At 35.6% G+C, this 16,376-nt stretch overlaps 2 protein-coding genes across 2 annotated transcripts; both read left to right on the top strand.

Annotated features, from left to right (window-relative positions):
• Positions 1-4,413: 4,413 nt before the first annotated feature.
• Positions 4,414-7,871, top strand: LOC113739921 (protein KINASE OF THE OUTER CHLOROPLAST MEMBRANE 1-like). The gene is made up of 5 exons (XM_027267337.2): positions 4,414-4,605; positions 5,334-5,708; positions 5,796-5,887; positions 5,972-6,445; positions 6,733-7,871. The coding sequence occupies exons 2-5, from the start codon at positions 5,337-5,339 to the stop codon at positions 7,661-7,663; spliced, it is 1,869 nt and encodes a 622-aa protein (XP_027123138.1). The 5' UTR covers positions 4,414-4,605; positions 5,334-5,336; the 3' UTR covers positions 7,664-7,871.
• A 131-nt stretch (positions 7,872-8,002) lies between these two features.
• On the top strand, positions 8,003-10,286 carry LOC113739922 (uncharacterized). The gene is made up of 4 exons (XM_072045500.1): positions 8,003-8,358; positions 8,479-8,630; positions 9,120-9,636; positions 9,738-10,286. Exons 1-4 carry the CDS (start codon positions 8,330-8,332, stop codon positions 9,910-9,912), a joined length of 873 nt encoding a protein of 290 aa, XP_071901601.1. The 5' UTR covers positions 8,003-8,329; the 3' UTR covers positions 9,913-10,286.
• The last annotated feature ends 6,090 nt before the right edge of the window (positions 10,287-16,376 follow it).

Below are 16,376 nucleotides of genomic sequence, written 5' to 3' on the forward strand. Positions count from 1 at the left end.
TTCTTATAATGGAGGAAAGTCATAAAAAATTAGTGTTTTATTGAAAAATGTGTTTATTTTTATTTTATTCGATAAATAAATTTATTTATGAGAAAATGGGTATTTTGTTCTTATAATGGAGAAAAGTCATAAAGAACTAGTGTTTTATTGAAAAACGGATTTATTTTTATTTTATCCTATAAATAAATTTTTTTATGAAAAAATGGGTACTCGATTCTTATAATGGAGGAAAGTCATAAAGAACTAGTATTTTATTGAAAAATGGGTTTATTTTTATTTTATTCAATAAATAAATTTTTTTATGGGAAAATGGGTACTCTGTTCTTATAATGGAAGAAAGCCATGAAGAACTAGTGTTTTATCAGAAAACGGGTTTATTTTTATATTATCCGATAAATAAATTTTTCTATGAAAAAATGTTTATTTTTATCTTATCCGATAAATGAATTTTTCTATGAAAAAATGGGTACTCTGTTCTTATAATGGAGGAAAACCATAAAGAACTAGTGTTTTATTGAAAACGGATTTATTTTATTTTATTCGATAAATAAATTTTTTTATGAAAAAATGGGTACTCTGTTCTTATAATGGAGGAAAAATATAAAGAACTAGTATTTTATTGCAAAATCGATTTATTTTTATTTTATCCAATAAATAAAATTTTTAAAGGAAAATGGGTGTTAAAGATGTGGTATTTGATGAAAAAAATGATAACAGTTAAAACACAATCACAGATTTAGTATTTTAAATAATGAAGAATTGGCTCCGTTGGATTACATATTTTTCGGGTTATTTTTCAAAAACAGCACTGTAGTCCTTCGAACATGAAATACAAGTACTGTACATATCTGCTATTTCTTTTCGTTTTAGACAAATCCTTTTGACTTATGTGCTTTCTGATAAAAAATTTTCATTATTTTTTTAAAATGCAAAAAATAAATTAATTCTGTATAAATCGAAAAAATTACTATGTCAATTATTGGCATTTTGCTCATACTTTGGAGGACTGGTAAGAAAATCGTGAAGAGTTGGTATTTTTATTAATGAAAACTTTTTTCGTAAATGGTCTGCTTTTTATGATTTTCCTTTATTATATGTCAAAATACCAGTTTTTAACAAGTGTTTTACATTTATTTATTTAGTATTTTAAACAATGATATTCAGCTGTATCTGTCCCTTTCAGACCAACTATTTTAACTTGTGGATTTTTGTACTCTGCGCAAAAGAAATTTCGCTTACTTTTTTTTTAAAATTGCAACAGAAAAAATTTAATTATGTATAAATTTTAAAAATACTAATTTATTCACATACGATCAAGTATTTATACAAGTATATTAACAGTACTTAGTAAGTAAGGTACTCAGTTTTAATCATTAATAAAATATTTTAGTGTTATTTCAAATAACAATAAAATATGGGTTTGGCATAAGTTTTTTAAGCATAATAGAATATTTTTGCCATAAATTAACATGTTTTTGTCATTAATCAAATTTACTATGTTATAAGTAAAAATGATTATTTATGTATAAAAACATACTATTATTTCGAATAAACTTACTCTCTCAAAAGTATGTTGAGGATAAAAATTGTAATTTATCTCTTGAAATAGTATGTTTCATAATACTTTCAAAAGTTACTAGTTTATTACATTAACTTACTATTTTAGATGACAAACTTGCTTTCTTATTTTTAAGCATAATCCTATTCAAGTGGATAAGTCCAACAGGTAATCAAATGGTTGTTAAAATTATTATAACCTATTATATCATGTCTAAAACTATTTTTTTATCATAACGATAGTTACTACTCCATTTTCCCACATGCTTAAGCTCAACACTTGGTACTAAATTTATATATGTATATAAATATAATGAAGGTTTGAATCCTTTCGTTTACCTCCACTTTTTCTTCTTCCAAATTATTATCCCCCACGCGTGTGCGATAATCATTTATTATTTCTTAAAATTTCGGTACCTTCTTTACCCATATTTTTGGTCTAAGGCATTTGCAGCATTTTTCCATTGGTAATGGGTACATTTGCAAATACATAAATGCCTCTGGTTTTAACCTGCAATAACACTTCCTGACCCAACTCATACGGAAGTCAGTATGCTTTTTGGTTGCATTCGCAGACGGTTCTCGTATATTTCCTCTCCACGCGCTCTGCAACAATTTAACGTCTCCGTTTGGACTGTATGCAACCCTAACACGTGTCACTCTCTGCCGGCCTTCCTATTATAGGCAGGTTCCTACCATAAAGGTATCCCAGAATTAAGTGGTCCGCTATGAATAAGATCATTTTTGGTTGGGTGTGCCCTGTATCTGTAGAAAGGTCAATTCAAGCGTTAAAAGAGAGGTAACACTTTTCAGTTTCCAATTGTCTTTAAAGGAAGTAACCCAAAGAATATTTTTTGGTATGGGGTGATTTTTTTTTTTTTTTTTTCAGAAATGATAACTATTGTATAATCTAATCTATTATACATTAAAAGGAGGGGACGGACCTAAAGAGGTTCAGGGGTAATTCGGAGGAGACTGAACTACCACCGGACTAAACGGATGCACTACGCACCTGCCTGAATTTTTTAAACAAAGTCACTTTTAATGTGAATCCTTGACTCCCATCCCGCCAAATTTTAATATTTTGGTGATAGCCATTAGTCCAATGACGTGACTTTTTTGCTTGATGCATACGGTTTCTACTAGGGCTGGAGCTGAACCAAGTAGCTCGGCTCGAGCTCGCGAGCTACTTGGTCAGCAACCATAGTTTCTACTAGATACAACACATAAACATGCCTCCTTATTTACAGCCATGCCCCGTCTTCTTGATACACAACATGAAAGAGTGGGTTTTGAAACATATTTTGCCTTTTTAGATTATAATTTTTTTTTTGGTTCAAACGGTCAAACTGGTAGTAGATCATCATAGGTCGATCCTTTGATTGCTCTAGTTAATGTCATCAAATTATTCATCTCATACTAATTACACATTTCTCACATTTGGTGCCTGATCCTTTTGTTCGCAGCCACATTTGCTTACTCACGTGCAACCTTCCTTCGGTTCGGTTCCCCCACGCCCTCCCCATCACGCGAGAATGGGTTGGGCCAGAATTTAGGCCCAACAGTCTCGAAGTGAACAAAAGGATTAAATTTGGCCTGAATAAGATTGTGTAAAAGAATAGGGGTGTGCAAAATCGAAAATTTTCGATTTACCGATCGAATTCGAATTGAATTCGAAAATTCGGAATGAAAATCGGAATTTCTATTTCGAATTCATTGAATTCGGATCGAATTCGGTAACGAGATTTTTCAAATCAAAATCGGAATTTCTATTTTGATTTCAAATATATGTTTTTCATATATATATATATATATATAATATAACATTTATATTATAATAATAATTTTTATATTCATGAATTCGGTGAAATGAGAATTCCTATTTTGACTTCAATTTCGTTTTCACACACATATATAATATTATATATATATGTAATATAATATTTATATAATAATAATAATAATTTTTATATTCATAAAATCAGTAAATTCGGAATTTACCGAATTTCGAATTGAATTCGGAAAGAATTCGAATTCGGAATTAGTGAATTCGAAATCGAAATCGTTCGAAAATTCTGATACTAAAATTCCGAAAAATTCCGATTTCAAAGTTCCGAATTACCGATTTCGATTTCGATTCACACCCCTATAAAAGAATACAAATATCTCAAAATTTCATCCAAATTTCAACTTCACAAAAATGCACAAAAATGGGTGATTGTAAATCGAGTGAAAAATACGGTCTAATTCCATATGGTCAAAAAGCTCAAAGGACAATCAATAATGCATAAGGGACTAATACTATCAACATTTTTCATATTATTTATATGCTTTGTTTTCTGTCTATGCGTATATTATATCTTGTTTGTATACGCATGATAATATTCAACAAACACTTAATATACCCAATGATTTTGTGATTTTAAAGTGAAATAAACAATTTTATTTTCTAATTTACAAGTCACATGGCATTCTTTGTTATGTAACTTAATAGGTTGGTTGTAGCCCAAAAAAAAAAAGAGTATTTCATGCATACTAATAACAATTAATTGGTCCAACAAAATGCTTCAGCGCGATCTCAATTTTTACCCAAAATCTGATTGTGAAATAATTTCCACAACGAAAGACTAAAAGATGTTAAAATGAACCTATGATTTAAATCAAATTTCATATAATTTTAGGGGTTCATATGATTGTAAAATTAAAAAATCTATGTATACGAAGAAAGGATTAATCTTTCGAAAATGGAAAGAATGGAGAAAATTCCCCCAAAAAATGTATATAAAAAATCGGGCGAATGAGAAATAATTTTCGACCAAAACGTGACTTGTAGTAACAAGTGGCAAAAACACTCTAATGATATAGTGGCAGCATATGGTGGTCTGGTGTCTGTAGGACTTGACCGATTTCTTACTTTCTTTGTTGTCTTCTTGTTTCGGTAGTAAGAGAAGAGACGGCACCAGCAAAGAGCTACGTCTAATCTGGTCAATTCCCACTCGTCCTTTCAGTTTACTGGGCTGCTGCATCAGCCCTCCCACGATACTACTGGTAATCTTTCTTCTTTCCGATGGTTGTTGTTTTGGTACTGTGTCTCTGGTTTGAAGTTTTTCTTTTTCTTTTAAATGTGTCCATTGAGTTGTGAACTACATAATTTCATGTGGGATTCAACGGTGATTAATTAATTCTACAAATTATCACAACTCAGGCATCAAATAGTCTCTGTATATTAGAGTGGATCACCCTCAAGGCCTCAACCTTCTTTGTTCTTTGTGTTGTTATCATTTCCGGAATATCTCTATAATATTTACATGTGCGTTATCGAAGGGGGAGGGGAACACATGCCTAGATAAGTGGTTGATTGTTTTACTCCGAGTCATCAACTGTATGGACCACATGAAGATATAGTTGCTGTATTGTACTTCATTAAAATTTTAGACTCGTAGTTTTCTTGTGATTTGTAAAGATCAATCCATGATGAGATGCTATTGACTATTTTAACATTGCATAGAAAGAGACCCATGGGAAGTGAGCAATTCTAGGAATGGATCTGTATTCTTCTTTTCTGGACTTTTTTCACTTGTTAATTTATGTTGAGTGTTGTTTTGCTTTGCTTCTCTGGTGAATGTTGGTATTATTGCCTTTTTTCTGAACATAGCTCGAGGAACCATTTTGTTTAATCATCATCTCTGCTGCTATTGTAACTGGAGGATTTTAATGCAAAATATGCAAATTGGTTCCTGACTTTGTTCTTTTTGGTCTCTGTCTGTGCTGTGAAGCAAATGGCAAAACAGGTTAAGGCAGTATCATCTGCAGATTCTTTTGATTATGAACTTTGTGAAGGAGATCCTGACCATCTTACAACTGTTGCCACCACTCCAGCGCGTCCTAGTCCTTATATTGATCCTGCTTCATTGAAGCTTAAGCATAGGATTGGTCATGGATTCTTTGGAGATATTTGGTTGGCTACTCACCATCGCTCTGCTGATGATTACGATGAATATCATGAAGTAGCTGTAAAAATGTTGCATCCCATACAGGAGGATCACATAAGAAGTTTTCTGAGCAAGTTTGACGATTTGTGGATCAGGCTGGTTTCTCATCAGCAAGATGGTCTTTGTTGGTTGCATGGCGTCTCAGTTATATCTGGAAAGGTGAATCTTCCAAAATGCTTTTGCTTTCGGTGTGTACTTAGGCTTATTATATAACATTCACTTATTTACTTTGAGGGTTCATGGTAGATCTGCGTGGTTATGAAATCTTATGAGGGATCAGTGGGTGACCTACTGGCTCGGCTGAAAGGGGGAAAGCTTCCATTGTCTGACATGTTAAGGTATTTGACATAAACTTTTTGTCTTGTACAAGATCAAAAATTGAATGAGAAGTGACACACACTGACAACATGGACTGTTTACAGGTCTGGAATTGGGTTGATAAAAGGAATTCAAGAGTTGCATTTACTTGGGATTTTGGTGCTGAACCTTAAGCCAACTAATTTCCTCCTGAATGAGCAAAAAAAAATTGTTCTTGGAGATATTGGGATCCCTTACCTACTTCTTGGAATTCCACTAGCTGATTCAGATTTGGCTTTTAGGCTTGGAACCCCAAATTATATGGCTCCTGAGCAATGGGAGCCAGAAATAAGGGGCCCCATAACCTATGAGACTGATTCTTGGGGACTTGGGTGCAGCATTGTGGAGATGTTGACTGGTGTTCCGGTTTGGTTTGGAAGATCAAATAATGAAATTTATCGCTCGGTTGTAATCAATCAAGAAAAGCCACAGCTTCCAAGCGGGCTTCCTCCTGAACTCGAGAATATCCTTTATGGGTGCTTTGAGTATGATCCACGCAATCGACCTCTTGTGCAAGATATACTTAAAGTGTTTGAAAGGTCTGTTTTAATCTTCTTTTGCTTCTGATTTTGCAATTCGGACGCCTTCTTTTGACTGTCATCGTACATTTGTGTTGTATAGTGAACCCTTGAGCATTTTGACCTGATTATAGAAATGGGTTGACAGGGAAAAAAAAAGTGAAGTTGTGCAGAAATATCATTGCAATAGCACACTAAGAATGAAATATATATATATATATATATATATAGAGAGAGAGAGAGAGAGAGATTATTAGATAACAGAGAGGGTGAGAGATTATAGCTAACAGTTTTACGGATGCTTGCAGATCTCTGAATGTTGCTACTATTGAAGGGGAATGGAGCGGTCCTCAGAGCACACTCCTCTTGGACAAGTCAACTTGCAAGAGCTATGCCTCATGGTCTCTCTCAAAAGATCACCTTCAAGTTGGTGACATAGTGCGTTCACGGAAGGCAGTAAATTCTTGCAGTACTCAGACAATGGCTGTAACAGAAGGAACTGTAGTTGGCTTGGAGAAGGATACTGATCAAGATGGATATGTTCTTGTGCGAATCCCTAGTTTGCCAAACCCTCTTAGATTGAACGTTTCAACTCTTGAGAGGGTTACATCTGGATTTGCTACTGGGGAATGGGTCCGCTTGATTAAGGAAAACGAAGAACACTCATCTGTGGGTATTCTACACTTTATACAACGTGATGGAAATGTTGCTGTTGGTTTCTTAGGGCTACAAACTCTGTGGAAAGGACATCCCTCTGATCTCCAAATGGCAGAGCCGTATTTTGTGGGGCAGTTTGTGAGGTTGAAGCCAAGTATTGTGAATCCCCGCTTTGAGTGGCCTCGTAAAGGCGGGGGTATGTGGGCAACTGGAAGAATTTCTCAAATACTTCCAAATGGGTGCCTCATTGTGAAATTCCCAGCAATACTTGTGATTGGGGGAGAATGTAAAAGTTTCTTGGCAGATCCAGCTGAAGTGGAGCTTGTCTCTTTCGATACGTGTCCTGGAGTAGTGGAGAAGTACCAGCATGCTGAGGATTTTCACTGGGCCGTGCGGCCTTTGGCAATTGCAGTTGGCTTGTATACAACAGTAAAGGTTGGAGTCTTTGTTGGTAGGAACGTAGGTGCAAAATTCAAGAGCAAAGGCCATACGAATCAGTCACACAATGAAGGCCGCGGTCAAGTTGGCCATGGAGGTGGCAGTTCGGCACGCAGGCATTCAGTTGCAAAAATCCTCTTTTAGGGTGGTTCCCCTGCTGGGCGCTTCATCACAACAGGGATGATAACATGGAATGAATATTCTTAGGTGATTCACCAACTATAAACGTTATTGTATCATAGCACACGTGTATATATTTTTCTTCAGGCTGTAAATACAAGGACCGACTGTAGGCATCAGAATGTTGGTGCTTAGTTGCCATAATACTATTTATTTGTGCGCTTTTGGTCCACTATTTGTGTATTCTCCGCTCCTACTACGCCGCTGATATGGATCATGTTTATGTGTGATGCTTTGATGTGATATGTCACGGTTTATTGAAATCTAGTTTTGTATGTTTTTCGTTCAGTTGCAATCTGGTGGTGCGAAGGATGATGATTGCCTAGCATTCTTGATTCTACGGAAACCGTCCTTGGCTTTTTTAAAGTTCCCGTGTGGCCAAACCTTCTCGGCCATATAACATCCCCAACCACATCTCCTAAACCGTATCAAACCCCCAAGAAACAGAAAGTAGAGAAAAAGATTCAGTAATACACTAAGAAGTTTTTAATAACTTCTAGGGCAGTGGCATTAAAGCGCAAAATAACGTTCACATCGTTTCCGTCTAGTCTTGTCGCTTCGGTCATCTTGTGATATCAAAATTCAGATTCCGCGGGGTAGAGAAGAAGAAGAACTGGAGCTACAGCAAAGATGAAGAGGTCTTCGTCTCAACCCCTGCTGTAAGTTACTTTTTCTTTTTTCTACTTCAAGAAGACATGCATATTCACAATGGGTGGCTTCCATCCTGCAATTCTCTTTTTTCTTTCTTCTCACCAGCCAGAGAAACTATTATTTCTCAGGAAATACTTTCAAGAAAGTGATCGTGAAGAAAAAGCCAAAAGCGCGGGAAAGACATGCAGAGATTTGTATAAAAACAAAGAAGATATCTTTGGCGCCATTGCCTGCAAAATTGCTCACCTGAACATCAATTTAAGAGAGCCCATCAAGCGATGTAAGATTCATCCCACTTTTTCCTTTTTACTGCTGTTTCCGTAGATTTGGACTTCTGTTTCTCCTGGAAAACGTGCAAGAAAAAACACTACTCTATTTTTCGTGATTATTAGTATTGAAAGGGGTTTGGCATTTTCTTGAAAAATAAGGATTCTTGCATTTTCTTGAAGAAATGAGCCCACCACGCTAAGAACGCTATTCATGCACTTACATGTGTTTAATTAAATAGAAACTACGATTGGGTGGAGTAATTAAACTTATTAAGGTCGGAGACTTCTTGAGTTACTGAATCAAGTACAGGGGCGCAGTGATAGATCAGATGATTGTGCATGTTTTTAACTTTTAAGCCACAGATTTATTGCTGAATTTCATACTTCCATCTTTCCCGCATAATAATGTGAGCTGGTGCATCAATTTGGTGAATGGCATCGTAGAATCTTGAAATTGAAATTAAGAGGGCACATGACATTGAGTTAATTTGGTAAATCAGATAAAGAAATTTCTTGGGGAAAACATGGAATTTGGACCCATGAACAGAAGGCAAGGGCAGCAAAGCTTGAGAAACAGCTGAAAGCGAGATGGGCTCTTGAGAAGCTCATTGAAGACCAGCTGAACTGTTTCCAGACCGACTACAACAAGGCTACGGTTCCAACTAGGCTCAAAGATGTTGCCCAACTCCTCATGCCCAAAGGAGCTCCACCCCTTGAATTAGCAGCATTTACTTGGCTTGGTGATTGGCGACCCTCCTCCATTTTGGAACTTCTGGGGTCACTTTCCCCTTTTCTATCAGAGTCCAATGGTGTAAAACAGGTGCTGCCCCAGTTGGTAAATGAGATTCGGATTGAAGAGAATGTGATTGACGAAGAAATGGCTGAAATTCAAGCCACCTGTGTGCTGCATCTCCCATTTGGGCCAATGAAATACGGTAGCAAAATTACTCCCTTGGAGTCTATCCAGACCGAATTTGAGAAAATTTACAAGGTCCTCAGCAGAGCTAAAATGCTCAGGTCCATTTTCCTCCTAATTCCGTGGTTAAAAATTCAATCTTTTGTGAAAACTTTAATCTTTTGGATCTGTGACACTTGACATTCGTGCCTATGCAAAACAGGTTCAAGGCATTGGAGTTGGTGATAAAGAAAGTGCTAAGCCAAACTGATGCTGCAGAGTTCTTAGTTGCATTTTCTGCTATTCAGGATTCCATCCACCAATTTGCTACTTGCTCCAGATCGCCAGAGGCAAAAAGTAAATCCTTTCAAGGAAGGAAATACAGCACTATCCATTAAGATAGAATATCCAAAAGGAGTTCCTGACATTAATTTCAAAGTACTCTGTGTGATTCTGTATAGCTGCAGCCGTTAGTTGAAGGAAACAAAGAAAGTTTTGCCTTCAAATCTCATGCAGATTTATTCTCTCTGCTGTTGTTGTTCTGAAGTCTGCATTTGGCTTCTGAAAATATTGATTAGATATAGACAGGGAGGGTTTGAACTTGTGGAATGTATATTTCAGCAATGTCTGGCAAGACTGGTTCTAAACTTGTGGACAGGTTAAAGAACCAACCTGATTGGGAATTATGCTCCAATGTAACTGGTTAGCATTCGAATGCAGCTGACTGGGGATCTTTAGCTGTTAATCCCTTATTTTTGGATCTCTTTCAGTTTTTGGAGAGCTTTTCCTCATTACTGCTTACACATAATGACCCATACACCTAACTTTTTCTCTCTCATTTAAAAAAAAAAAAAAAAAAAAAACTCGGTGAATACCTACTTTGATCCATTCATGATGGAACAAGGCATTTACTGGTTCTATTACGTGCTTGTATATTAGAGAATAGTAGTGTGTAATTACAAAAATTTTCTGCATTGTGAACTAGGTGGTTTTGTAATTTTTCCAAATCTTTTGGTAGTTTTAATTTGAAAGTCTCCTTCTTCCTCACCAACTTTAAAGTCAGACTTTTACCCACTTTACAATCATGGTACTTTGTCCTCATTTTCTGCCAATGCATGGTGGAGATGATGACACACGAAGTACACTTGCACCGCAACTGAGGAATGAAATGCCCATCTTTGTCATTCATTCTTAGATACCCCAAAAAATTACTTGTAAATAATAATATAATAATAATAAATCCATCCCCTCCTCCCCGAAAAGTAGGAGTAAGAAACGATCACATTCGACTTAAATTGGGTTAGCCAATTATTCTGTATGTCCATTTACAATCTCTAATGCCCATTTGTCGCCCATGCCATGACGATAATGGTGATGAAAGCCTCACTAAAATTCTTCCCTGGGACTTCGATTGAGCCCTAGGTTCAACTCTGCTTCATCCCCTCCCAACTTGTTAAATCCTATCCTTGTTCAGTTAAAAAATAAAATACAAAGCTATTAATTGTACTAATTGTCACATAGTTCTTTCAAGAATCATAATTATCTCATTTGCAAGGTTCAATCAAGTTAGTAACTTTTTTTTTTTAACTGTATTGAAATTCGATGCTCTTTAGTCCTCTCCGGTATGGTGATTAATATTGATACTCTTGATATTAATGTAAGAGTATTTTAGTAAAACAACAGGCTAGATTTATCTTTTAGCAAAATTAACAAATTTTTATAAAACTGTGTGACAAAAAAAAAAATCAAGACTGTTAAAGTGGGATGGAGAGAGTAATAGTTTAGCAATCGTTGTTTGCAATTGAGATATGATCAACCCCAGTTGGCTCGACCGGCTAGTTGTTAATACTCCAGCGTCGTATGTGGGCAATCAACTAATCATCTCTGGGGGCATATACTTTGCTGCTAATTAGCCTTTTCTAATTTTCTATTTACGAAAGGCAATAAAGCTCTTGAAGATAAGAGGCACATTAGGAATAAAATATGGTCCAAGCTGGCATCTTGTCTTACTAGAGATGAAAAGGATCATAGCACTTAAACCCAAGGCAATAAAGCTCTTGGGCTGTTAATTTTAAATAATTGGTCAGTTTAGGTTTTTTGAATTAGTTTGAACTAAGTTATGTAGCTTATAAAGTCCGATTATAGTACTTAAATCCGAACCAAGAAAAGTGGCCAGCAGCACCACTCAAAAATTTTCTGTTTCCTTATCAAATCAGATTTCTAACATCGGCAAAATGAAACAGAAATGCAAGTGCTGTGGGTCCTTCTAGCATTTGGTCTCCACATGAATAACTTGCCAATTTGCATGGAACGTGAATCAGAAAGAAAAGAAAAAGGAAAAAAAGCTTTTCACGTGGGGTTGTTATACTATCCATAAATCTTAATAGGACCATTACAACTGCCCCCTAATCAATTTGTCACATGTAGAAAAATCAAGGCCACATAAGTAGTGCTTGTTGTAGTTAGGTTGTCTAATTAGTTCGGATGAAATGTTGGGAGTCATCACGTCAAATACACATGCATCAGGTGCATGATGAACAATTAACTAAGAGTGCGTTTGATAAAATTGAATTCTGAAAAATGAAATCTGAATATATTAACTTATTGAATTGTTAAGCACTGAATTTGATACATTTGATTGTACGTGACATTAAGTGATAAGTGAATAGGTTATCATGTATTTTCTGGAGCAAATTTTGTTTACAAAATTCAGTGCCACTTAATTAATTCAGATGTTCAAGTTTTAATTATCAAACACATATGAACATATTGAGATCTGAATATATTAATTTTAAACATTGAATCGGATTATCAAACAAGACTGTACTACCTGTGAGAAAACACTCAATGACACGGTTCTTGTTAAGATGTTTAATTTTTAGTTATCAAGCATATCTGAACATATTAAGATTTGAATATATTAATTTTAAATATTGAATCGGACAACTTAATTTTAAATATTAAATCCATTAAATATTGAATCCATTAATTATAAATATTATCAAGTAGGAATGTACTGGCCATCAGGAAACACTTAATGACAAAATTCTTAATTAAGATTTAACCCGCGGCCAACTTCGACTGTTCGATTGTACATTTGGCCATCAAGTACAGATGCATGTGCGTGTTAAATAATTAACTTCATATGGCAAAACATTTTAAGACAGAAATCTCTAGATTTAACCCGCCTCCAACTCCGATTATTCATGATAAAATTGCCATCACATCCATCTTGTCATCATTTTCAACATGACAAAAAGAAACGCACATTATTATTCTTGGACTTGGGACTCATAAATCTTGCTAGTACGTAAAGTAGATAAGGGCATTAAATTAGCTTGCTTATTTATGTCCATAAATATATCAGCAACCATGCAGGAGTGTCTAACCCCACGCGTGAAGGAAATAGATACTAGTAGTCGTATAGCCAACCTAATTCGAAGGAAGAGAATTTTAGAACCCCAAAGTCAGAGCCTAAGCAAAGCTTTTCCTCGTAGTTCCTTACCGGAGGAATCAAGATCAGGTTAAAGTTCAAGGGGATAAAATTAGTAGATTTATAGAATTTGTGGAAGGGGGAGGGGGAAAATCTGATTCCTACGAGGATATGGATGAAAATATTTATTATTTTAAAGGAAGGATTTTGAAATTTTGAGGGCGTGACGAGGGCCATATGGATACGGGGTGCCGTTGGTCCGAGTCAACCATACAGTAAGGAAAGGGTTTTGTTTATCCTGAACTTTTTGTCTAGTTCCAGGCTGGAAGGGGCATAATCAGACATTTACACGAAAGTGAGTATCATGATCGTGGACTTAAGTTGCGTTCAATAAAATTGAAATATGAAATCTCTCATTTCATTGAGTTGTTGAATTGTAATTATTAAAATGCTAACATTTGAGTGCATTTTACATCACGTAATAAATAAAATGTTTACCACTTATGTTTTGGAATAAATTTTGCCTGCATAATTAAGACCCACTAAATTAATTAAAATCCTTTTTAAATCAAACACGTCTGAATATGTTAAAATTTGAATCTATTAAATTTAAATGTTGAATTAAATAAGGCATTAATGATAAGTGGCTATGAAAACTGTGAAGAATTACCTCACTGATATCTTGCAGTAGATCAAGATCATGTCTTGCAAAGGACGTGGAGTGGAACATACCAATAAAAGAATTGAATACAAAGAAATATATTCAACCAAGATGGTTTTCGGGCTAAAGTTATTCTGTTACATATTTTAGTATAGGTGGGAGATATTGAATTCGAGACATCTCACCGGTACTCTCTCCCTGTATTTCCATAGCATCCAATCCATCTCTTTCCAGTGTTACCGGACTAAAGTTGGTAATTATCTGTATCACAATAAAGTAAACACCAAGATTGTTTGTACTTGCCTAAAGTGTTCCCTGGCTAGTTAAACCCTTCTTTCTATTATGACTTGGATAATAAGCAACACATTGTGGCTCTTAACCTTATCAAATCGAATCTATTAAACAACAAATCAGTGATATAATCAGATGATTTGGTCAAGTTGTTCACACCTACAGCTTGTTCATGAGCTGTGGATGGCAAGGCAAGAGCCAATCATTAATTATAGGGTCAGAAAACAAAAAGGGAAAAGCGAAGATTTAGATCAAAACTAAAGCTGCTTTACAAAATTTTGATATCAAAAGCATTGGCTTGCAAGTAAAAAGCAAAAATCTCATGCTCCTAGATTTGAAAGTACTTAGAAAACTGATGATGTGATGAATTGGGATCCCCAAACCTTGGTGGCCTCGACCAGAATGTACCAAAGGATTTTGTTTCTATTACCTTTTTCCCTTTTTTTTTTTTTTTTTCTGATTAGTGGGTAGAAATGGGATTGTGGATGAAGAGAGCTTGGAGGTGGAGAATATGTACTGAGAGTGGAGGGGCCTATGCACAATTTAATTATCAGGTGATCATGCTTGACAGTACACTAGGGCCAGGCGTGCACATAAACAGTAGTGATTTCTTGAGTTTACTTCGTGGGTCCTTCAATCATAAGGCAAGTTACCGGGCAACCAAAACCCTTTTTGAGGAAAGACTCAAAAAAGTTATCCTCCCACTCTACTCTACTCGCTCGTACGTGTTCAGATTCATAGGCTACTTTTTGTTGAAATTTGATCTGCGGGTAGGCCACTCTTTGTTGAAAAACTTGAAATAATTGCATGCCAACTTGGAAATACTAATTAAGTTTTGTTTATCTTCGATTAATTGATTGGGGTTGCCGGCAGCATGAGCAAATTTACCACGTTCAGTACTGCGGAGCAATATTTTTACTTTTCCTTTCAAATTCGCCGTGTTAACTCTTCTCGAGGTAATTTTTGAAGCACAGGATGCTTACGCAAAATTGATTGGACAATGATTCTTTGACTCTATCCTATCCTACTCCTATCCAGTCGATGATTATAACTTGAGATTGCAGTGCATGAAAAATACGACGTCTTGGAATGCCGCAAAATTGACGTTTACTTTGGAAAATTCCCAGTCGAGCATGCCAAAACTAATAGCAGTACAGGGAAACTGGCAGCCCACATGTATTCTATTCATTTGGGACGCCATGCATGCTTCGGCAGCAGAGACTACGACAAAGTCGCCTTTGAACATTTTCGCAGACATACCACTTTGTTGTCCTGACACGAAAATCACACGGCAGAGTGCTATCTATGTTGCAATGACGTTACAAATTTGCTGAACTTTGCCTCATGAATTGCCCGTGAGCTAATGATCAATAGAAACAACTCATTCTCTTGCGCTTTGTAAGCTAGGATAAGGATGGAGATATTCATGTTGTCCCACTTTTTTTCTCATTTCTGACAAACACCCACAACCGGAATTATGAAAGAAAGAAAAAAAAAACACACACACACACACAAGATCACCAGGTGAGTGTAAATTTTGCCTCATCAAGCCTTGGAAATTCACGGCGATGTTGGCTGTCTATGAGCTTAAGCATGGTTTGTCGAGATACAATGATCATGTTTGCATCGCTATTTTCTAAAATTTTGTTAGAAAAAATATACTATAACAATTTGCTGTATGTGAAATAAAAAAAAGTAAATAAAAAATATGCTCACCTAAAATTTTTCTTTAGAAATTACAATCCAACGAACATGTTCGGTTTTTCTCTAATGAAACTCAGACTTCTACCATAACAAATTAAACACACTAGCTAGTATTATTAATCTGTAAACTAGAATGAAGAGCACTAAATTCAGTGACCACAAAGGGAGATATCAGCATTATACTATTGCTAATTATGGAAATGGGAATGTGAGATCAACAATACTTTGATGATCAAATCAAATCCAATTTAGATTTGCGATATGATACAGCAGATCTCATGGACAATGATACATGGGGCTTCTTTAATTTATGGTTGTTGCTTGTTAGTCGACTCCACTCCATAGCTGCGTCTGCCTGCTTGTATTAGTACTTTATATGTGAGCATCATTTTCCATTTTTGCTAATATCCTCCAGCAATTGCTTTCCCTCTACTTTGATTAATGCGATGATATATATACGTTCTGAATTTGCAAAAAAAAAAAAAAAAAAAAATTTATACAACTGCGTAAATTTTCTATTTACGATGATAACATTTTTAAATTATCTCAAACTTTATATAGAAAGTTATACTCCCTACTCTTACTGTGTAGCATGATAATGCGGAGTAGTGTTTTGTAGTTTGTGTGCTTTTCGGGCTAATTACGTACTTTCTTGCAGTCTCTTTCATTATGCAATTGCGAGCAGGGGTGGAATTCGATCCCGGGCTGCCGTACCCCACCTGGGGTTTCGTGGGCAAGCATTTATTGCGTATGATGCACGTACATACATACTT

This window comes from Coffea arabica, chromosome 4c (assembly GCF_036785885.1).
Source record: "Coffea arabica cultivar ET-39 chromosome 4c, Coffea Arabica ET-39 HiFi, whole genome shotgun sequence".
In the NCBI taxonomy this organism is placed as follows: domain Eukaryota; kingdom Viridiplantae; phylum Streptophyta; class Magnoliopsida; order Gentianales; family Rubiaceae; genus Coffea; species Coffea arabica.